The sequence below is a fragment of the Mastigoproctus giganteus genome, chromosome 10, assembly GCF_048544385.1.
Source record: "Mastigoproctus giganteus isolate SK-2022 chromosome 10, ASM4854438v1, whole genome shotgun sequence".
Taxonomy (NCBI): Eukaryota; Metazoa; Arthropoda; class Arachnida; order Uropygi; family Thelyphonidae; genus Mastigoproctus; species Mastigoproctus giganteus.
Genome location: NC_143584.1, coordinates 83091821 through 83117452, shown reverse-complemented (window position 1 = coordinate 83117452; position 25632 = coordinate 83091821). Strand labels below are relative to the sequence as shown.

General features: G+C 37.7%; 1 protein-coding gene across 1 annotated transcript in view; it reads left to right on the top strand.

Moving 5' to 3' along the window:
• The window catches only part of Herp (Homocysteine-induced endoplasmic reticulum protein), a 223851-nt gene that overhangs the window by 60928 nt on the left and 137291 nt on the right, over window positions 1-25632 (top strand). Inside the window, exon 5 of the mRNA XM_090383557.1 lies at window positions 16243-16397. Coding sequence (XP_090239683.1) covers window positions 16243-16397 — 155 coding nt within the window. The remainder of the gene's footprint in view (window positions 1-16242; window positions 16398-25632) is intronic.

Sequence of the window (25632 nt, the reverse complement as noted above, 5' to 3'; positions counted from 1 at the left end):
TGATCCCGGTAAATCAAGAGTCTGCTGTATATGATATCAAAATTATTTTTGCCACTACCTTTGTGACCACATCATAGTATCCAATCAAATTGGTCAGACAGGACCTCCCTTTAACAAACCCATGCTGTCTCCAAGCTATAACTGAAATCTTGTGTAGATGATCCTGCAATGCTTCTATAACCAGAGACTCCATTATTTTCCCCAAAACACAAGTTAAACTAACAGATCTTTAGTTAATTGTGTCACCTTTTGGAACCCCTCCTTTGTGAATTGGTGATACATTTGCACACTTCCAGTCCATGAGGACCTCCGTGAGTCCAAGGAAGCTCTCATAATTATGGCTAAGGGTTTGCTTACTTCCTTTGCTGTCTCCTTTAATAACTGGATAGATCCCATCCACCCCAACTGCCTTGTTATGTTTAACTTCTTCAATGTTTGTCTAGTTTTGCCTTGAATTTATTTAAGCTATCAACTTCCACAACAACAGATGGAAATTTTTTCTAGCAATCAATTATCTGTTGGCTAAAAGGCAAATTCTGTATATCTATTCTACAAAGTCTTTCCTCAGTTTGAATCTGTGCCCCCTCAGGTTTCTAATCTGATTAAGAGGAAGAATCCCCTCAGCATTAAGCCTGTTCAATACATTCAAGGCCTTATACACCTCAATCAGATCGCCTCACAGGGGCCTAGTCTCCAGAAGCTGCAATTTGCAGAACTTAAGCCTTTCTTCATAAGAGCACCCCTTTGTTCCCTTCACCAGTCGTTGCCCTTCTCTGTACTCATTCTAGCAACTCTACATCCTTCCTAAAATGAGACTTCTAACCTGTACGCAGTACCCAAGGTTTGGCCTGACCATTGCCTTATACAAGGGGATAATCACTTCTTTATCCCTGCTTGCAAAATTCCTGTATATCATTGACAAGACTCCATAATCTAGTTTGGCAGCCTGTCTGTTACTGCTCAGAAAACTTCGCGTCTGACTGCAGAATACAATTACCCCAAGGTCTCATCCATTCTCCACTACCCTGAGTGTAACACCACATGGTTGGTACAGTTCTCTGCGGATTACTGCCCATATGTAGTACTTTGCATTTGTCAATGTTAAACGTCAATTTTCCCTTCTCAGCCCATCTATCCAACTTTTCCAGATCCTGTGGCAGCAACAGCATACTATCATTACTGTTATTAACAACCCTGCCAACCTTTGTATCATCTGCAGACTTTGATATTAAGCTTGATATACCTCCATCAGTATCATTGATAAATATACAAAACAACAATGGGCCCAACACCAAACCTGAGGGATACAACTAATAATATTAGTCCATGTGATACAACAATAACATTAGTCCACTTAACCATCCTTTTATCCATTGTAGCAACTTGCCGTGAATGCCAGACTGCTCCAATTTGTACAGTAATCTTCCGTGTGCAACAGTATCAAAAGCTTTCCTGAAATCCAAGTATATGACATCAAAATGATTTTTTGAATCCAGTTCCTTTGTGACCACATCATAGTATCCAATAAAATTGGTCAGACAAGACGTCCCCTTGACAAACCCATGCTTTGTGTGAATTATTGCTGCAGTCTTGTCTAAATGATCTTGCAATGCTTCTTTAACCAATTTGAAATGTTGGTCAAGACATCAAAGGCGGATATTGTTGGGATATCAGAGACATGGTGTCACACTGATATAAGGAATGCCGAACTGGAATTTGGGGAGTACAATGTGTACAAAAAGGATAGGAAGGGAGGAGGTGTTATGCTGTTAATTAAGAAAAACATAAAATCAAAAGAAGTGCATCCAGTTGATATAGATGAACAGTGCACTGTTGAGTCAGTTTGGTGTGACATAAGCACTGCGAAAGCAAAAATAAAGAGTAGGAGTGTGTTATAGGCCTAATGACTCGAATGAGTACAATGAACAATTGTACAGAGAAATAGAATGGGCTAGTAAATCGGAATGTCTTATAATGGGAGATTTCAACTTCCCAGATATTGACTGGAACTTGTGGGTTGGGCACTCACACACTAGTCAGACATTTGTGGATTTATTGGATGATTGTTTTCTGCAGCAGCATGTTCGAGAGGCAACCAGAGAAAGTAATACTCTTGATCTGGTTATCAGCAGTGATCATTCATGTATTAGGAATTTGCAGATAAAAGAACCACTAGGTGGCAGTGATCACAGTGTACTGACGTGGGATTTACTTAAAGATATAATTACCATCAGGGGTAAAGGAAAGTGTTTTTGCTTCCGTAAAGGTGAGTACAGTGGTCTCCGACAGTTTTTAAATTCTGTACAGTGGAATCAACTGATGATGTTACCAACAGCAAATTCAAAGTGGGAAGCATTCAAGGAATTAATCGTGGATGCTACTAAAAGTTTCATACCTATTAAGAAATATTGTTCAAGGTTGTCAAGGCCTAAATGGTTGTCAAATGAACTAATGAGACTCGTAACAGAGAAGAAAAATGCATGGGATGCATACAAATTAACACGTGACACAGAAGCCTATGATAGCTACAAGTTACAATGGAGGTTAAGCAGGCGAAGGCAGATTACGAGAAATCCTTGGCAAAAGATGCTAAGAAAAACAGCAAGGATTTCTTTGCTTATATAAACTCTAAAAGGAAGGGGATGAATCTGATTGGTCCACTTGACATCAATGGTTCGACTGTTGATGATCCTGCTCAGATAGCAAACAAAGTGAATGAGTATTTTGCATCTACATTCACACGTGAGGAATTATTAAGGTTTGAAAATGGCAGAAGGTTATCAAATTGTAGCAAGATACTTAATGATTTTGTAATAACTGAGAGCAAAGTGGAAGAGAAATTGTTGAAGTTAAACATAAGAAAACCACCTGGAGTGGATGGGATCTATCCAGTTATATTAAAGGAGGCGGCAAAGCAACTAAGCAAACCGTTAGCCATAATTATGAGAGCATCCTTGGACTCAGGGGAGTTCCCACGGACTGGAGATGTGCAAATGTATCCCCAATTCACAAAGTGGTATCGAAGGGTGACACGAGTAATTACAGACCAGTTAGTTTAACTTCTGTTTCGGGTAAAATAATGGAGTCGCTGGTTAAAGATGCATTGCAGGATCATCTAGACAAGACTGCAGCAATAATTCAGACACAGCATAGGTTTGTTAAGGGAAAGTCTTGTCTTACAAATTTGATAGGATATTATGATGTGGTTACAAAGGAACTGGATGCAAAAAATAATTTTGATATCATATATTTGGATTTCAGGAAAGCTTTTGACACTGTTGTGCATGGAAGACTATTGTACAAATTGGAGCAGAATGGTATTAAGGGTAAGTTGCTACAATGGATAAAAGGATGGTTAAGTGGGAGAAGACAGAGGGTAGTAATCAATGGGTGCTGCTCTTCTTGGACTAATGTTATTAGTGGAGTCCCACAGGGTTCGGTGTTGGGTCCACTGTTGTTTTGTATATTTATCAATGATATTGATGAAGGAATATCAGGCGTAGTGTCGAAGTTTGCAGATGATACAAAGATTGGCAGGGTTGTTAATGACAGTAATGGCAGTGTGCTACTGCAACAGGATCTAGATAATTTGGGCAGATGGGCTAAGAAGTGGCAACTGAAGTTTAACCTTGACAAATGCAAAGTACTACATATGGGTAGAAGTAACCCCAAAGAAACGTACCAACTGTGTGGTACTACACTTAAGGTGGTAGAAAATGAAAAAGACCTGGGAGTAATTGTGCAGGCAGATATGAAGTTTTCTGAGCAATGCAGACAGGCTGCCAGGGCAGGTCATAGGGTTTTGTCAATGATATATAGGAATTTTGCTAGCAGGGAAAAGGAGGTGATTATCCCTCTGTATAAGGCAATGGTCAGGCCACGCCTTGAGTACTGCGTACAGGTCTGGAGGCCTCATTTTAGGAAGGATGTAGATTTACTTGAGTGTGTACAGAGAAGGGCAACAAGATTGGTAAGGGGAGTGAAGGGATCCTCTTACCAAGAGAGGCTTAAGTTCTGCAAATTGCAGTGGCTGGAGACTAGGCACCTGCGCGGTTATCTGATTGAGGTATATAAGGCCTTGAATGGGTTGAGCACGCTGAATTCTGATGGGATCCTTCCACTTGTTCAGATTACGAACCTAAGGGGGCATAAATTCAAATTAAGAAAAGACAGATGTAGATTGGATGTGTGGAAATTTGCCTTTAGCCAGCGGGTGGTTAATTGCTGGAACAAACTTCCATCTGCCGTTGTGGAAGTTGATAGGTTGAATAAATTTAAGGAGGAACTGGACAGGCATTTGGAGGGAATGGTGTGATTTTTTTTTTTTTTTTTTTTTTGGCTGATGCTTCATAAGCTCATACATTTGCTTTCTTGCATCACATGCCACTACTACTACTACTACTACTACTACAATGATTCCATCATTTTCGATGGAACAAAAGTCAAATTACCAGGTCTGTAATTACTTGTCACCCTTTGATCCCCCTTTGTGAATTGGAGGTACATTTGCACATCCCAGTCCATGATCATGTCCCCCATGTCCAATTATGCTCTCATAATTATGGCTAAGGGTTTGCTTATTTCCTTTGCTGTGTCCTTTAATATAACTGAATAGATCCCATCCATCCTAGATGCCTTTCTTATGTTTAACTTCAACAATTTCTCCTCCACTTTGTTCTCAGTTATTAAAAATCATTTAAATCCCTGTTAGTGTTTGATACACACCTGGCCTTCTCCTCCTTGAATAACTTCTCATGTGTGAATGTAGATGCAAAATACTCATTTAGTTTGGTAGCTGTCTGAGAATGATCATCTACAGTCAAACCATTGATATCAAGTGGACCTATCAGATTCATCCCCTTCCTTTTAGAGTTTATATAAGTAAAGAAGTGTTTGCTGTTTTCTTTGCATCCTTTGCCAAAGATTTTTCTTAATCTGCCTTTGCTTGCCTAACCTCCTTTGTGACTTTATTAGACTAGTTTGTGTCTACCATAGTCTTCTGTGTCACCTGATAATTTATGTACATGCCATGCATTTTTCTTCTCTGCCACGAGTTTCATTAATTCATCTGACATCCACTTGTGCCTAAACCTACAACAGTATTTCTTAGTTGGAACAAAACGCCTAGTAGCTTCCAAGATTACTTCCTTGAATGCTTCCCACTTGGAATTTGCGGTTGGTAACATCATCAGTTGGCCCCTCTCTATAGAACCTAAAAACTGTCTTAGACCACTGTAGTTGCCTTTACGAAAGCAAAAACCCTTCCCTTTACCTCTGATGGTAGTTAAATATTTAAGTAAATCCCATATCAGTACACTGTGATCACTAGTGGTTCCTTTATCTATAAATTCTTAATTCATGAATAATCACTGCTGATAATCAGATCTAGGGTGTTACTGCCTCTTGTTACATCTCTAACGTGCTGCTGTAGAAAACAGTCATCCAGTAAATCCACAAAAGCCTTGCTAGTGTGTGAGTGACCAATCCACAACTTCCAGTCTATATGTGGGATGTTAAAATCCTCCATTATAACACTCTGATTTATTGGCCCACTCTATTTCTCTGTATACTTGTTAATTGTACTCATCAGAGTCATTAGGCCTATAACAAACTCCTTCCGTCATTTTTGCTTTTCCGTTGTATATGTCTCTCCAAACTGATTCAACATTTCACTGTCCATCTATGTGAACTGGATGCACTTCCTTAGATTTTATGTATTTCTTAACTAATAGGATAACCTCTCCTCCCTTCCTATCCTGTCTATCCTTTCTGTACACACTGTGCTTATTCCAATAGAAGTGCAAGAATCAATTCCACCTCTGCCTGCAGCTAATGTTAACCTATTAGTCTGTGAATCCCCCCCCCAAGCTAACATTGCCTCAATAGCAAATATTCTTGCACCCTTTCTATTTAAGTGTATCCCATCCCTGTAGAACCAATCTCTCCTGTTAGCAAGCACAGACCACGCTGTGAAAAATTCTACCCCATGAGCCTTGCACAATCTCTCCAGGGCCGAATCGATTCTCAAGGCTCTCATCATATACTCCCTCCTATCGTGTCTGGGCAGGATTGCAGACACTTTCAAATTGAACCCTAACTCACGACTTTTTTTTTTTCAGCATTGGCCTGTACTTGCTTAGTATATCCACAGATCTCCTACATTTAATGTCATTAGTGCCAACATGTGTAACGATATCACTTTTTGTGCCCTTAAAAGATGATGCTCTATCTCAACTTCTGTCTCTGGCAGACATACCCTGGTCCTATTCCACCTATCCATTTTGCACAATATATTTCCCCTTTCCCTGACAGTTGAGTCACCAATAATAACCAGCTCTTTCTGCCGTGAAGGTTGCCGCTGTGTTGCCCTGTGCATTAGTGTGTTCTGTGGCATTGAGTTGGGCAGCTGAGAACTTGATGCCCCCCCCCCCATTTTAATTTGCTCGAGGACATTCACCCGACTCTTCAAGCTCTCATAGATTCCCATCAGAGTGCTGAGTTGGCATCTAATTTCTTCCCATTCTCTGCACCTATATTTAATACAACAAAGAAATTTTACAAAACTGCATAGCGATTATACTATATAGTACTGTAAATCATAATTTTAGAGATTATATAATGAAATAAAAATGTAAACAATAAATAAATAGTAAATACTAGAAAATAAACAATAGAACTTTCTAGAACAATGTGCTGTAGGTCTGTGACGTCACAAGGTGCCACTTGTGTACCCACAATGTCCAGTTCCACATTGTTTTTGTGAGTGAAGAGGCTCTGTGAATATATATCCAAAAACATTTCACTAATCCTTCTTCATGTGTGAAAAATATTCAAGGAAGTTGCCTAATGCAATGAAAAGATGACATAATGTGACTTTAGATGTTATGGTGATTAAGCAAAGTGTAAGTGGTGAAAGAGCTATTGATATTGCTTGGTGTCTTGAATTACCGTCATAGGCAGTGCATACAATTATGAAAATGCTGATGAGATAATGAACAAAGAACAGTATAAAACGCAATATTCTACAATTAAAATTACCTGGCAGAGATGTAGCATTGTGGAAAAATGGAGACAGAGTCGGAACTAGGTAATCCTGCACCTGGAACAAAAGAAATATAATCCCCGTTATATGCAAGTAGTCAATCTTTATGAATTTATAAAAATTAATATTGCAACGATCTGTGATTTGTATATATTTATTAATAAAATAAATTAAGCAATACAATGAACATAACAAAACAAAAATAACAAAGAATAAGGAATTCTATATAAACTCTATATAATATTAAATTCTATATAAACTACAAAGAAATTACAAATTCACAGATATCACAGGTAGCTTATGTTTATATATATAGTATAAAATCATAGAAACAACAATTGCAGAAATATGTAGAAACAAAATATTGTGAAATATAGTACTCTTAACGTTATAACATATAATAAAAATATACAATGAAGATGTATTATTTTAATTGAATATTTCTTGCTTTTTCTGAAGCAAAATCATCAATAATTTTATCATAATTTATGTTTTGTGCAACCCGATTTTAATAGATATAATTGATATGTTGGTTTATCGTTCATTTGTTGATGTAAGGTAATTTTTAATCAATTTAAGTTTACTGAAGGACCTTTCACAAGAAGCTACAGGCAGAGTAAGAAAAATTCATAATGCTGTTTCTATATTTAGATAAGATTCTATTAGACAATAGTCGTGAATGAATTGGAAAAGTTGTAAGGGGATAATTGATATCCTGTAGAATTGATAAAACATGATTTTTGAAACTTTCAGTTTCTGTTGAAATATCCATTGGTGAACTGTTACCTATTCGGTGCTGTGCAATATCATGACAACTTGTTGTGAATATATTTACAATATAAGAGAATTGATGCCATTCCGATTACTTCAGAGTTCGCTAGCACAAAATATGGTGAATTGACACTGATCGTTCATTATTAAATTTTCAATTCGTAGTCTCGTGCGTTATGGAAATATCCACTATTTTACATTTTTTTTTTTTTTTTTTATGTAAACCCCAAACACGAGAGATATTAGAACCTATAGTACTTAGTACCGTGCTTGGGTTCCAGGTTGAGAAGACGAAAGAAGATATTTGTTGACATTGGACTTGAACTCTGTAGACTGTAATTTTCAGGAAATACGTATAAAGGAAGGTTGTTCCAGAAAACGGCAGTTGAATGAATAAACGAGGAAGACGAAAAGTTGGTTCTGTGAGTTTGAAGTTGGACAGTAAATGGATGTTGGCTGGTGGCGGCACGTGTTCGGACTGTTTTGAGAGAGAGAGCAGGAATTATAGAAGCCAATTCAGAAGAACAGTGCCCATGGAAGTATCTGTAGAAGAGGCATGCAGCAGAAACAGAACGTCTATGAGACAGCGAGTGGAGAGACTCTGTTATAGAGCAGTCATTAATTAACCTAACTGCCCTCTTCTGAATGGAATCAAGAAGCTTGAGAGAGGTTTTGGGGGCACTGCCCCGGATGTGGGAACAGTATTCCATGGCTGGGCAGATTTGTGATTTATACAGAGTGAGTACTGTTTGGAAGAAAAGTAATGCTGAGAGCAAAAGAGAAAACCAAGTTTTTTAGATGCAGAGGAAGCAATATTTGTAATGTGCTTGTGCCAAGACAGATTAGAAGTCAGGGTAATCTCCAAAAGAGATATATCATTTTGCCTAGAAATCGGAGTGTCACTAAAGATGAGCATATGAGCAGAAGAATCCTTTTTGCGGGATATAAGACAAGACTGAGTTTTAGAAGGCTTGAAATCAACTAAGTTGTCTTTGCCCCACTGGAGAATTACCTGAAGATTGGAATTTAAGAAATTGGTAGCAGATTTTCGAGAAGTTCAAGCTTGATTGAGCAGGACAAGGTTTCTCAAAATGGAAAGTGGAATGCAATGTGCTGTCATCGGCAAAACTATGGATAGGATTTCCAATCAATGGAAGAAGGTCATTAATATGCAAGAGGAAAAGAGTGGGAGAAAGAACTGAACCTTGGGGGACACCAGCATTAATGGAGAAGTTAGAAGACAGAGAGCTATCTACCATCACCCTCAGTGAGCGATCAGAGAGAAAACTGGATAACCAATTACTAAAAACAGTTGGCAAACCATAAGATGGAAGCTTGTTTAGAAGACCTTTATGCCAAACACGATCGAAAGCCTTTGAGATGTTAAGAGTAACTACTTGTGTTTCACCAAACCTTTCCATTGAAGTAGTCCATAAATGGGTAACATAAGCCAGAATATCACCAGTGGATCGACACTGATGGAATCCATGCTGGCGATTGTTGATCAGATGGAAGGTTTCTAGGTAGTTTAAAAGTTGGCGGTTAATTGATTTCTCCATTACTTTAGAAAGAGTAGAAGTAATTGCAATGGGACGATAATTTGATGGGAGAGATTTGTCACCCTTTTTAAGAACTGGCTGAATATGAGCAAATTTCCAAGCAGAAGGTTAAAAAAGGCGGCAAAGAATAGGAGTAAGTTCAGGAGCACAGATTTTGAGACCAAGTGGAGAAATACCATCGGGACCTGGAGCTTTCTTAGCATCAAGATTTGTCAAAATCCTTCTGACATCCTTTTGACAGAAGACCATAGGAGGCATTGAATGGAGCGTGTTGGGAATGGTGGGAGGTGTTTTACCAAGATCATTAATACATGAGTTGGAAGAAAAATGGGATGCTAGCAGGTCAGCTTTATCCTTGGCTGAAATGACAACAGAACCATCTGGTTTGGACAGAGGTGGGAGCAGAGATGGGCAAAAGTTGAGGCCAATAGCTTTGGCAAGAGACCAGAATGCTCGGCTACCATTAGAGCAAGAAGCAAGTTTTCTACTCTTAGCCTGTTCAAACTCTAGTTTGAACTGATTAATAGCTGCTTTACAATTGTTATGAGCTTTGGTGTAGGCAGAAAATGAAACTGGAGAATTAGAAACAAACCAATTACGATATACAACCTTCTTCTTTTCTTGAACAGCCTTAGCACATTTATTGGAAAACCAAGGTTTATTTAAATGACGAGATTTTAAAGTGGAGTGTGGGATAAAGGATTCCATTCCTGCAAGAATAATTTCACTGACATGATCTGAGCAAACGTTGACATCAGAAGTTTTCAAACAGTAATCCGACCAAGGATAAGAAATCTCACAGGTCATCCCATTTTGCATTCTTGTAATGCCAAACAACACGAGGTTGGGAATAGCCATGAGATAAAGGTTCAATTGGAGAAAAGACAATCAACAAGTTGTGATCTGAAGTGCCTAAAGGACCTCTCACATCGACCATGTACTTAGAAGGGTTTTGTGAGAAAAAGATCAAGCGTATTGGCTGTATGATTGTCCGGCTGTAGGATTGTCCGGTATTCTTGTTGGTAAATGAACAATCTGTGCAAGGTCATTAGTAATTGCAAAGGCCTCAGCATCTTGACCAGCTGGATCGGTGTGACTAGAAAACGGAAGCCAGCTGGAGTTGTGAACATTAAAATCACCAAGGAAAATTACCTCACTGTTAGGAAAGTTGGACTGGAGAAAGTCAAGTTGCAAAGAGAGGAAGTCAAAGAGCTCCAAGTGATTAGTGGAGTTGGGAGAACGGTAGAGGCAACAGAGGAATTTGACACAATGAGGTAGAGAGATTTTAAGCCAGAGAAGGTCAAAGAGAGGAGATTCCAAATTGGCAAGTCTCTGACAGGGAATATCAGAACGGACGTATGCACAAGTACTACCTTTGAAGCGAAAGGAAGCGAAAAATTTGGGCATCTGAGATGAGCAGTAGTTGAATCAACCGATAACTGAGATTCTGTCAGAAAAAGTACATGGGGTTTGTACTTTTTCTGACAGAAAAAGTCCATTTCCACATGCAGACTGCAAGTGGAAATGGACATCGTTGGGATTAGAATTGAGACCACGTATATTTGTGAAATGAATTAGGAAGTGCTTGGGAGGTTTAGATCTTTTCGCAGATAAACTTGCTCTATTACTTTGACAATTCATAGTGTATTCGATAGTAAGAAAAAGTGGGTGGGACATGCTGTATGAAGTAATGAAATTTTTGGATATGGCGTACACACAGTAAGAATATACCCAGATCCTTGACATAATATGGCCTTGACAATGCTCCCCACATACACACTACTCGGCTCCCTCCAGTCACCATCTGGCAGAGTAGAGGTAGCAAGATTATACACTAGCTGATCCGGAAGCCTCCTAGAGAGTTACCAATAGGTTCGGTTCAGTGTACTAACTAGCAACCGGCCTGCGAACACCGTTTTAGAGCTGTACCCTCGAAATGTAAGGAATATTGGATCTTGCCACGATGTTCATCATAACCTCAAAAGTCATCAATCCTACTGCATGACGGAAGAGATAGGGAAGAGTTGGCCGGAACTTAGCTCTAGAGACTAAGCATGGGTTCCACCACTTCAAGCCTGCAATAAGCAAAGTGGTGGTATTGCACTGGTTGATGAGAGTCATCTACCACCTAGTACTGCCTGGTAACATAGAGGGACATTCCTCCATGTGGTGTGGGCGCCACACCTCGACCCCTCTTACGTTGGTTCACATCTGGGTGGTCACCCACCATGTACTTGTGCATGGAGGTTATACCCAGGATTACTAACAGTCCCACCATCGTGAAGGTGCAAGCAGAGGATTTGGCTGTCACAGACAATCCGGACTTCGCCGAAATTGGGTCCACTTGACTTGAGTGTCACCCGTATATCAGTTCCATCAGCGTTTTAGACTCCCAGATAGCAAGTACAGCTTGTCTGGCATATCTGAGAGAATGTCTGACAACCTCATGGACCAAACTTGATATACTTAGTGCTCGAATTGGAAAAATTTAACAATAGGAATGCTAAAATTTTTTTAATAAGTTAGTATATTACACATTTTTATTGCACATACAGAATTGTAATATTTTAGAAAATAATTACAATTTACAGGTACAATTAAAAAAAACGAGATTATGGTAACTTTTTTTTTTTTTTTGCTGCGAAAAACTGTGTATGCACCATTCGGAAAACTGCTTCATTGTAGCTGATTTCTCATTCTGGACTATGCAACTGCCTTGTATGATTAATAAAAGACAAACTCAGTAATACATTATTTAAAGCAGGAGTTTGCTCGCAATCTGCATTTTTGTAGTATAAAAAAGTATTTTAACAAGGAAAATGTTCTGCCCAAAAAATTAACAGGGGAAACCCTTTACTCACAAAAATTTAACGGGGAGAACTGCGCCACCCAAATTCGATTACTGTGTCTAAAACTCATTTTGGAAATAAGACAGAAATCGAATTTTAAAACATATATTTTAAATAACTAATAATTACATATAATTTTATAACTTATAAAAGTAAAATATATGGTTACAGTTCAACTACAGGAAATTAAGTACATAAAAGAAAGGTTTGTTTATAACAGTTTATTGAAACTTACTTTTTTAATGTGGAGACGAAACAACAAAATTTGAATTAACACTTTCTTTTCTTTTAATCTGCGTCTACACTCACACTTCAAGCACTTGTGATTCAAGCGAAATATAGTACTCGCCAACTGATTAGCACTGGAGGATTAAATAGCAATTTAGGACAAACCAAAAAGCTCAGAAGTGTGACATCACCAAATGTGTCATACTTTATAAAATTTTGTAATTGGAGTTTCTCTGTTATTTTTGAAATTTGTTAAACACTGTTCCTCCCTTATAATTTTTCTGTGATTATAAATCTCGAATTTATAAATGTTTTCACTCATAAAAAAAAATTGTGGAATCAGATGTAGCATGTACAAAGATAATTCAGTATTTCCTTTAATAAATCTTTTATTTTTATTGAAACAAAGAACACAGGTTGACTAGAGGCTATTATCCGTTTCAAAATATGCCTTAATCTTCTGACTGACTGTAGAAAGAATTGATTAGCACGACTTCTTGGTATGTGGACTAGGTGGCTGGCAGAATTTTACGGACACCACTTACATTGTGGAACGGTAATCCCTTTACCCTTAATTCGCACTTTCTAATTGCCTAAAGGCGATTTTGCCCTAAAGGCATTGTCTAATTTTCTAAAAGGATTGTCTAAAAGGCATTGTCCGATTTTGTCTAATTGCCTAAAGGCATCGTTCCCACCTAAAGGTGGCAATAATGCTTACAAAGTTAAGTTTCTCGAAATCCGTCCATTATATGGAAATTTGTCTTTCTACTGAAACTATTTTAAATGTAATTACGAAAAGGAATTCAAAAAAAATTTGCTATAAAGAAGTTTGTTACACAGATCCGACAGGCGCCTCCGTAGCCAGGTGGGAAGGAGCAGCAGTGCGTAGCACACGCTTCTTGATTAGACCGGGGTTCGAGCCCGTCACCACCAAATACGGAAGATGCAGAAAGGTCAGGAAATGACCACCGCATATCCCCGGAGCAATATGGCCTTAGATGCTAATGCTCCTAAAAACCAAATAACAACAACAACACAGATCCGACTGTAATTAAATAAAAAATGAAGCAAACTGAATGGAGAATTTTCTTTCAACATGGCTTGAAGATTTGCACAAACAAAATATTCCAGTAAGTTTTGCTCTTATTCAGGAGAAGGCTCTCAGCCTTTATGATTTTTTTTTAAAAGTGAGGGCGAGTGTTTAGCTTCAGCAAGTGAAACTTTTAGTGAAAGTTGTGGCTGGTTTTATAGGTTTCAGTGCCGTTGCGGATTTAAAAGTGTGAGACTACAAGGTGAGGCAGTAATTGCAGACACTGAGTGAGGATCTGCATTTGCACAGACTTTGTCTAGGATTGTAGAGGAAGAAGGTTACGCTCTAGATAAGTTTTTAATGTGGATGAAACTGGCCTCTGCTGGAAGAGAATGCCATCCAAAACATACATTTTAATCCATGAAAAAAGTGCTCCATGGTTTAATGCCTCCAAAGACTGCTTAACACTTTTGCTTGGGGGAATGCAAATGGTGGAAAGAAGCTTAAGCCACTAATCGTGTATCACAGTGAGAATTGGCCATAAGAAATTGTGAAATCTCGCCTCCCTGTGACCTGGAAATCCCAGTGAACCTTGGATTACAAGGCAAATCTTCCGTGACTGGTTTATAGAAAGTCTTGTTCCTGAACTAAAACTTTATTGCTAACACAAAAATTTGTTGTTCAAGATAATGTTGTTTTATAATGCCCTAGCCCATGACATCGACGGTGCCTCCGTAGCCAGGTGGGAAGGAGCAGCAGTGCATAGCACACGCTTCTTGATTAGACCAGGGTTCAAGCCAGTCACCACCAAATGCGGAGGATGCGGAAAGGTCAGGGAATGACCACCGCATATCCCCGAGCAATATGGCCTTAGTTGCTAATGCTCCTAAAAACCAAATAACAACAACAACATGACATCGACTTTGAAGCTTTGTGTCCAAACTTAAAAGTCATGTTTCTGCCACCATGAACTACTTCACTCATTCAGCCTATTGACCAAGGTGTAATAGCAAATTTTAAAGCTTAATATTTAAGAAGAATGTTTAGAAAGCTAATCCATGAGACTGATGGTGAAGGAAAAGATGCAGTGCACATTTATTGGTGAGGCATGGAATGAAATGACAGTTAGGTGTATGGAAGAACATTTATCCTGAAGCTGTTCGTGATTTCACTGGTTTGAAACTTCTGAAGAAGTTCGTGGGGAGCTGGTGTCTTTGGCAAGGCAAGTTTTTGATAATGTCGAGGAGGAAGAGGAGGATGCTAAAGAGCTGTTTGAGTCACGCTTACACCCTCAACTAATGAAGAAGTGGCTAAACTGAATAGGCAGGCATTTGATGAAGAGACCATGGAAGATGAAGACACAGGCCCAACAGAAGAAAATAGCTTAACAACAAAGAATCTTGGGCATGTTTTTAACTTGTGGATTAATTAACGGGCGTTCTGCAGAATTGGGATCACCTGACTGATCATTCATGTCATAGTTGTGTAAGGTAACACGATTCATAAATGCTAGTTTGTCTTTCTATCATAAAGATTTATGACGCAAAAGTTCATGGTGACAAGCAGACGAACTTAGACTCCTCCTTCAAGAAAAAAGTCAGAGAACCTCAACCTGAAAGCTAGCCACAGAAGCAGCAGGAGCTTCAGCTACAGTTTCAGCAACTTCAAGTGCTGAGGAGGAGCAATTGTAATAGGAAGAATAATAATAAAAATTTATTTTTATGTTTTATTAATAATTTCATAGGGTATTTTCTAATTATTATTTAGCAATTACAATAAATTATACTGTATTACAGTTTAGTGTACAATAAAATAAGTATTTCCTATTCATATGCCTATGCACTTTCATATAAATTCGAATTTTTTAGTTGGTCTGGAATGTATCTCCCACATAATACATTAGTTCAATAGGAAATCAATGTCCAATATACGTTGTTTTGTTATAAGTTGTGCTTTTTAGGAACATAACTACAATGCATATCAAGAACCCCCTGTATATATGCACTTTGTTTGCTTTATGTTTACCAAAAAAAAATTTTTAAAAAAGAATAATATTTAGTCAGCTACAGTTTAAAATTCAGAACTAGCATGAATTAACATAAAAACATTTGCTTGTACTTTATTTTTAAATTAGTTTATTGATTAAAAAACTTATTTTTTTGTGAAGTTGTATAATTATATATTTACACCAAATGCACTCCAGAAAAGAAGCCTATTCTGCTTAAGGCCCCAAAAATACAAAATTTTCTAGTTGGGCAAGATACTTAGAAAGAAGCTAACTCCTATAATTTGTAATATTTTGGATTTTTTTAATGCAAAAAGTCCTGGAACTTTTGAGATGTATGTTATACGTTAAAATGCATGTTTATTTAGTGAAATAAATTGCTAGATCTAACAGCAATGTTTTGAAAACTAGAATAGTTTTACTTATTTAATTTTTGTTATTGATGAACCTACATGAATTTCTTTTCCAATATCCAAGAAATTGCTCTCCCCATACATTGCTTTTTAATTAGTACATATCTGACATTTATGATTACTGTATAATTATAGTTATAGATATATATATCTATAACTGTAATATAACTATATTATATATAGTTAGTAGGTATAGTTATTTTTTAATCTATTAGTTCGTTATTTTTGAGTGACTTATGAAATCATGCTTTCTTCTCTAAGAGAACATAAATATGTATATATATCAGTTACTGTAAAACCATTCAGAAATATTGATGCTTATTTTGTTGTGTGATGCTACTTTAGGAATATTCTAATGATGAGATTTCAAGCTCCCAAAGTGATCTAAATTCTAGTCAGCAAGGAGAACAACAGAGCCCATCCTCCTCCTCCTCCCATCAAACTGAAACACAAGAAGATGACCTACAGTTTAGGTTTATTTCTCAACAGACTGCCCACAGGTAATTTTCTTATGTTTCATTTGAAAGTGTTTGAAATCAATGAATAACCCATATACTCTGACAGAATTTACTGAAAAATGCTTAGTCTCGTAATAAATCATTGATCATTTCACTAGGGTCACGGTGTCTGTATCTTTGGCCAGTTACTTGATTAATAATATATCTCCATAATTCTTTTATTAATATTTTGTTATGAACTAGCTGTTGTCAAGGATTTTAATTTTCACAAAGGATGTTCTTATGATAAGATTTTTACTTTTACTTTTTATAGTAAAAGTAAGGAAATGCTTATATAATTATTTCCACAAATGCAAAACCAGCAGTGTGTGCTCCATGAGCCTATTGTGACTGCCGCATGTGCTCAGAATGCGATATGATTAACATATATGAATGAACCACATAATGTAATTTAGAACTGTATCTTTACTAATTTTACTATTAAAACTGTAGCTTTGCTGTTAAATTCAGAATTTTTAAAAAATTGTGCCAATTTCTGCTTCAAGTTTCATAACGAATTTGCCACCATTGGCATGTTAATAAATTGAACACTGGCCAATCTGCCTTAAACATTATGGAAGTACAAATCAGTAAGGTTCCAAAGAAGGACAGCATCATTTCAGAAGGCAAGATTTTCTATATATTAGAAAATTATGGAATGTGGAAAGGGTAACATGTTTGCTTTGTGTATACTATATGCAGTTTCTCAATTTCAGGTGGCAAGAAGTACAATGTAATCAGACATTTGTAAACAAACAAATAAGCATTGTAGCAGTGTCCAATACTTGGAAGGAAATTCAAAAATATTTATTAGTTTTTGAATGTTTATAGTGTCATGTACTGAATGCCTATTTACATCATTTATCATAGAATATAATCTTCCTCTGAGTTGTATTAGCATTAGCATTAGCATTAGTAGAGGCATTTGATGCAAGAAAGCAAGCTTATGCAGCATCAGCCAAAAAAAAAAAAAAAAAAAAGTAACATAAATAAATAAAAATAACCACTTCCACTTCACCCCTCTGTTCGTTCGAAATACCTGTCCAGCTGAGCCTTAAACTTATTTAGGCTATCAACTTCCACGACAAGGGATGGAAGTCTGTTCCACCCACCAACCACCCGCTGGCTAAAGGCAAATTTCCGCACATCTATCCTACATCTGTCTTTCCTCAATTTGAATTTATGCCCTCTCAGGTGATTTTTCTGAGCTAGAGGAAGAATCCCATCAGCATTGAGCATGCTCAAACCATTCAAGGCTTTGTACACCTCTATCAGATCACCCCGCTGGTGCCTAGTTTCCAGACACTGTAATTTGCAAAACTTAAGCCTTTCTTCGTATTAGTATCGATGGTGATTTTTCATATACATTTCCCCGTAGTGGAATAGCAAAAAATATGAATGTCGAACATTGCATCCATATTTTTAGAAAAATAGTAAGCAGTTGTTAGTGAAATTGCATATAGAGGGGAAAGAAGAATGATGATGGGTTTGAAAATGCAAATGAAAATGACCTATGGGCAGTCACTACTATCTGTAGCAATGACTCAAAGCTGTAATCCCATTGTGGTGACTTTTCCTTAAAAAAATAAAAATAAAAAATTTAAAAATAAATAAAAACAGCTTACTCTCAGTGCAAGTGTTAGAAGTTGACTCCATAGGGCATCTTCTTCTGAACAACTTGAAAGCATATGGGATTCCTTTGGAAAACTGGGTCTGATGCTTAGTGTTGATAAAGCCCTTATTGTGGTTGAATTGAGAACTGGAGGTTCTTATTATCCTTTTAATTTTATTAATTGCTAAAAAGGGGCTGCATACCTTATGTTTGATGGACATTTATCACTATCTAGAAAGAAGAACCAGAAGTGAAAACAGATTTAAACAGTTTGTTACTGCATGCTACTGAAATAAAGATTTTAAACCTTGAGTGTACACATTTGTCTTTAGTTAAATGTCTAAGGGATGGTAGAAACCTCTGGCAAATCTTTTTTTAAAAATGTTAAAAGTGGCAAGAAAAGCCATATGAGAACTTTTAGAAGTTGCCAAATTGAAAAGCAGACGAAGCATTCACTACATCAGTGAATAATGCTGACCCACATCTAAATCCAGTTCATGATCGAAAATATGTTTAAAAAAAAAAAAACACACAAATTAATGAATTAATTAATGAAAATAATTTGGGAATTTAACAAATCCTCTTAGCCATGTCCAGTGTGAGAGAATGTTCTGCCAGGCAAAAAAAAAAATAAAAAACATACTTCAATTCTTTTGTTTCTGGTGAAACTTTGGAAATGCTCTTGACCAACTTGTCTATACAGGATTATTTTATGTAAATAAAAAAAACTTTGACTCAACATTTTAAGAGGTCAAAATCTGCAATGTTTCATGAGGCAATCAATTGTTATCTAATAAATAATGCAAATCGAAATCCACAGAAATAAAAATCCTAGGTAAACTAATGCTTGAAACCTGTTCACTGTAGGATTGCTTACTTGAACTGGTAAATGATCCTATGGCTTATCTTAATATCAAATGCCTGCCTTGTCTGTGAACTTAAATTCAAGTCCAAAGGTCTGGATTAGAGAAGAGCTCCTGCTATCTTCCTCCTTAAAATTATCAAATATCCCAGTTTTCAAAAGATAATGTACCACCTGTGAACATTATGATGGTAATAGGCATTATTTGAATTTATATTATGGGTAGAATTGGCAAATTGAAAATATTCAAAGAAATAATTCTACTTATTGTTTTATATCTTTAAAGTAGTAGTACTAGTAGTAATGACTGTTAGTAGCAATAGACACATGTTGCAAGGTATCCTATGGTTGCAAGGTGCAGCATAAGATATCCTATATCTTATGCTGCACCAACAAAAAAAAAAAGAATAAAATAATAATAAGAAAATTTTTAAAAAATAAATAATTAATAAAAGAAGGGGAAATAGACAATCTATGTATTTCCCTCCTCCCATAAGTAATTATCCAGCTGACTTTTGAATTTACCCAAACTGTCAGCCTCTACCAGATAACTTATTCCAGTAATTTATAACTTGCTGGCTAAAATAAAACTTCCTGCAATTTGAATTTATGGCCCCTAGTTCTAGAATCATTTATAACCATGAAAATTTCATCCTCATTCATTTTACTTTTGCTTCTCAGAGCCTTAAACACCTCAATGAAGTCTCCTTAGGGTGCCTAGTTTCCAATCTGTGCAGCCCACATATTCAGTCTTTCCTCATATGGACGCCCTTTTGCCTCTCTCACAAGGTAAATTACCCATTTGCCGACTGGGCTAGTCGGGTGGGTAAAGTGCCTGCCTGGCAACCCAAAGGTCGCGGGTTCGAATCCCGCCTCGGGCTTGGATCAAAGTACTGCAAAAAACCTTGGGAGGTACATTATGGCCAACAACTACCCAAAAAAAAAAAAAAAAAAGTTACCCATCTTTGGAGCCTTTCAAGAAGCTCGATGTCTTTCTTTAGGTGCGGTCTCCATACCTAAACACAGTATTCCAGGTGTGGTCTAACAATAGCATTATATAATGGGATTATCGTGTCCTTATCTCTACTAGAAAATGTTTGATAAATCATCAATAGGACACCATGGGCCTTCCTTGCAACTTGTCTACAATGCTTGGAGAAAAGGCGCATTCGTAGCCAGGTGGGAAGGAGCATCAGTGCGTAGCACACGCTTCTTGATTAAACCGGCATTCTAGCCCGTCACCACCAAATACGGAGGATGCGGAAAGGTCAGGGAATGACCACCGCATATCCCGGAGCAATGTGGCCCTAATTGCTAATGCTCGTTGGAAAACTTCATTCGTATCATAACACCCAAGTCCCTTTCCTCCACTACTGGCTTTAGTTCAACTCCACCAAGTGTATAAGTTATTTTGGAGTTACTTTTCCCCAGGTGTAATACCTTATAGTTTGCTGGATTAAAGCATAGCTGCCATTTTTTCTGACCATCCCTGAAGTCTGTCTAGGTCACTCTGAAGAAGATCTGCTTGTCTGTGATCAATACCTACTCTACTAATCTTTACATCATCTGCAAATTTAGACATGACGCGTTCTATCCCTTCATCGATATAATTTATGAAAATCATAAACAACAGTGGTCCTGGGGAACCCCACTTCTTACATTAACCAATCTGAGGAATAACCATTTATCACAACCCTCTGCCTCCTGCCCTGCAGCCATTCTGCTATCCATCTAAGGATTTTCCCTGTGATTCCAACCTGTTCCAGCTTACAAAGTAACCAATTATGTGGGACTGAGTCAAATACTTTGCTGAAATCCAAATTTAAAAAAAAATATCACGTGTACCCTATATGCACGAAACATGTTTTGTGTAAACATCTTTGCCGATGCCTACTAAATTTCGAACAGCTAGAACCGAAATCATGAACAATGTAATTTATGCTCCCACCCACTACTTACTCTACTGAATCAACGTTTGGTTAGGTTAGGCCAATAGCCCCTGATTACCCATTTGATTGTAGCCATTTGTTGAATAGTATGATTGCAATATACAAGTTTTGGTACAATCATACTATCATGTTTGATCATGTTACTCTGTCATGCTTTGTCGCAAATTACACATGCAGCACTACAAGATCTGCAAGAAATTACAGTATCCACACATAATACACTATCAAAACTATGACTTGACTCATGATCTCGACAAGCACAAGCACAAGATGTAATGATGCGCATTCCGTATCGCAATGAGGAAACAGATACTGTCAGAGATGAAATATATCAAGATCTACGACGACAGTGAAGAGCTCATACTAGATCGTAAATTGTATGAATCGGACTTGGAGATTTGCAAAACGATTTAAATATGTAAGTCGATGTGTCAAGACAATGACGAAGCATGCGGTGTTGATCTGCATAGCCTTGTAACACAACTGCGAGAAGAAGACCCCTTTCAAAACTTTTAAAATCATCCAAACAGCGAGACGAATGAGGATCTAAAGCTCGCCATGCTCAACTGACTCAACGCAATTTCAAAGAAACATGAAAACTTGATAACCAATTAGGGCTTCTGCAACTTAATAAGAATGACCCATGACAAACAAAAGATTCTACTCGTACATGTAATTTGTAGTCTTATCTCCGATCATGAACCGATTCAAATATTCTTGACTGGCCCGGTTGGTTGCAGAAAAACGTTTATGATTCTCCTCTTTAGCATTAGTAGAGGCATATGATGCAAGAAAGCAAGTTTATGCAGCATCAGCCAAAAAAAAAAAAAAACTTCCACTTCATCCCTCCATTCGTTCGAATGGACATATACAACCACTTCAGTAATACAGACGGGTACTGTAATACCTATATTACATTCGCTTCAACTGGTAAGGCTGAAGCACATCCAAGATCACTGCCCGCAAGATATCCATTTCTCTGGTTACCAAAAGGTTTCTGCCATGGATGGAAATGGTTAGCCAAAGTCACCTAAGTGGTATCATAAATGAAACATAAACGTTTTTCCACAACCAGCTGGTTTATGCCAGCTCTGAGCACATCCAAGATCACATCCCATGACCCTTTTAGCGATCTCTTTGCCTGACTCAGTTCCTTTGCCATTCCCACGTTTTTTCCACAACAGCTGGTTCATGCCAGCTCTGAGCACATCCAAGATCACCTCCCATGTTCCTTTGCTTTAAATGCTTTACTTTTAATTTTGCAAGATGTCTGTTTCTCTGGTTACCAAAAGGTTTCTGCCCTGGGTGGCAATGGTTAGCACAAAGCCACCTAAGTAGTGTGCCCCGAATCATAAACATTTTTCCGCAACCAGCTGGTTTATGCCAGCTCTGAGCACATCCAAGATTGCTTCCCATGATCCTTTGCTTTAAATGCTTTACTTTTAACTTTGCAAGATATCAGTTTCTCTGGTACCAAAAGGTTTCTGCCTCATGTGGCAATGGTTAGCCCAAAGCCACCTAAGTGGTATGCCCCAAATTATAAACATTTTCTGCCACCAGCTGGTTTATGCCAGCTCTGAGCACATCCAAGATTCCCTCCCATGATCTTTTGCACGATCTTCCTCTCCCCACTCCATTTTTCTTTGTTGTGAAAGAAAAATGACATAATTTCTGCATCACAAAATCATGAAAAATCAATTTTACAACCATCTGAAATTTAGTAGGTGCCGCCAAAGATGTTTACACATCAACAATGTCGAAATTATTCCCAAAATCCAGCTCATGAATGACCCTATCAAAATAGCTGACTAGATTTTTTAAACATGATTTTTCCATTACAAAACCATGCTGAGTATCCTTCAGAATTCCATTTCTATCTAAATGAACCTGAATTCCACCCTTGATCATTGCCTCCATGATTTTCCTTACTACTGAAGTTAGACTGACCAGCCAGTAATTTCCCACTTCACTCTTAGAACCGCCCTTATGTATTGGGGATACATTGGCACTTTTCCAATCCAACAGAATCACTCCTGAGTCCAGTTATGCCCTCATAATTAGCCTCAGTGGTTCAGTGCACTCACTTGCTGCCTCCTTTAAGATTATAGGGTATATGCTATCAACCCCGGAAGCCTTACTGGCCTGTAGGCTTGAGAGGTTTTTTTATTAAATAATCATGTGAAATTTCAATATCATTAATTACATATTTCTCAACTTCAATCCCATAATTTCTCTTTGATATAAAGATTTTTTCTTCTGTAAATATGGATGCAAAGTAATTGAGTTCATCTGCAACATCGCTGGGATATCTAATACTATTCTGCATCCCTTACATATGGGTCCAATCTGGTTTGTTCTTCTCTTCTTTGCATTTATATATGTGAAGAATTCCTTATCCCCACTCTTTGCCAGCAATTTCTCATAATCTTCTTTTGTAAGACTGTGCCTTTTCTGTGTCACTATTACAGATTACTTTGTAGCTGTTGTAGACTTAGTACTTTCTATTGCTCTGGGACTATTCCATGCCATCTTTTTCTGCTTTTATGTTGTAGCACCTTAATCTGCTATAATTTCCTTTCCTGAGATTATAATCCATTTCTTTGCTTTTAACTGCTACTATCTCTCTCTCTCTCTTTCTCTCTCTCTCTCTCTCTCTCTCTCTCTCTCTCTCTCTCTCTCTCTTTTTTCATCATCCACCACAGAACTCTGTCATCATTTCATGCTACTGGTTCCTGTGCTGTCAGCCCTATTATATCATCTGGTTCATAGGTGATGATCAGGTCTAGAATATTATTTTCACTAGTATGTTCCCTGACATTTTAATAAAAATAACAATCATCTAGTTGATCTAAAAATTTTGTCTCCTATGTCTAGTTTCCTTCCCATTTGCTCCAGTCAATTAGAGGCAAATTAAAATTGCCAATAATAAGACATTCACGCTTACTTGCCCATTCCATTTGCATGTAGAGGCTCTCATCATAATCTTCACAATCATCTGACCTGTAGATTACTCCCACTGTCATTATACCTTTGCTTCCAACTATCTCACACCATACAGATTCTATACTAGCATGCGAGACATCTGAATCCGCGAAAGCTTTCATTACAGATTCAGACATCGTAGATTCAGGCTGCTTTTGATAAGAAACATGACCCCACCACCCCTTCTATCTGCCCTATCATTCCTAAATACATTATGCATATGTGCAAATGATGCAAGAAAGCAAGTTTATATATAGCATCAAGCAAAAAAAAAAAAAAACAGTTCACCCATCCATACCCTCCAAGAATTTGTCTAGTTTCCCCTTGAATTTATTCAACCTATTCACTTCCCAAAAACAGATGGAAGCCTGTTCCAACAATCAACCACCTGCTGACTAAAGGCAAACTTTGACACATCTGTCGTGTAACCATTCTTCCTCAACTTGAATTTATGCCCTTGTGTGTAGTCTCAGTGAAAGGAAGAATACCATTAACATTCAGCCTACTCAATCCAGTCAAGGCTCTAACCACCTCGATAAGATCTCAATGCAGATGCATGGTCTCGAGACACTGGTTTTCAGAACCGAAGCTTTTCTAGAAAAGAGCACCCTTTTCTTCCCTTCACCTAACTGTGATTTCCCTTCTCTGCATCCATTTCAGTAGATCTACATCCTTCCTAAAGTGAGGCCTCCAGATCTGTACACAGTAGTCAAGATGTGGCTTAACCATGACCTTTTACAAAGAAATAATTGCCTCCTTATCCCTGCTAGCAAAGTTTCTGCATGTCATCGACAAAACCCCATGAGCTGTCCTGTCATCGTTTCTGCACTGCTCGGAGAATTTCATATCTGACTGCACAGTTACTTACACCCAGGATTTTTTCATTCTCCAATACCTTGAGTTTTTCATTCTCCAGTACACAGCGAATAAGTTACTCTGGGGTTTATTATTATTATTAGCCATATGGTGCAAGGAAGCCTGAGGCTTCTGCTGCAGCAGCCAAAAAAAATTTGAGTTACCCAGACAGACAGACAGAGAGAGAGAGGAGGGAATCACCAAGAAAGAGAAGAATGATGATATCCAGCTGAGGACCCTGGGTGTGCCAAGCCCATACTCACCAGATATGAGCCCCTGGGGGTTCATCATCATCATCAGCCATTTTCAATCCACTGCAGGATGAAGGTCTCTCCAGCAACTTTCCAGTTCCTTGTTTTGAGCACTGGCCATCCATTTACTACCCACAAACTCATGAATTTCATCTATACATCTCTGCCTTTGTCTTCCAGGTTTTCTTCTAGCTCCTCTTGGGTACCATTCTGTTATTTTCTTAGTCCATCTGTCATCATGTCTTCGAGCTATGTGTCCTGCCCAAGACCATTTTAGTTCTTTAGTTTTGATAAGAATGTCCTATATTTTGAGTTTGCTGCCTAATCCATGTGTTTCTCTTCTTATCTAACAGTCTGATTCCCAATATAATTCGTACCATTCTTCACTGTGTAGTTCTCAGCTTCTCTTCCATTCTTTTGGTGAGTGCCCAAGTTTTACTTCCATAAGTCATGGTGGGGAGTATACATTGGTTCATTATTTTGCGTTTCAGACAAACTGGGATATTGCTCTTCAGTATGTGACTATATTTCCTGAATGCTATCCATCCAAAATTTATCCTTCTCTTGACTTACAGCCATTTATTATTATTACAGCTAATAACTTGTCCCAGATAAGTATATGACTCCACCTTTTCAATTACTGCTCCTTCAATCATTATTTCCCTTTCTGTGGCACACTTGTTCATCATTACTTTTGTTTTAGCCATATTCATCTTTAGTCCAAAAT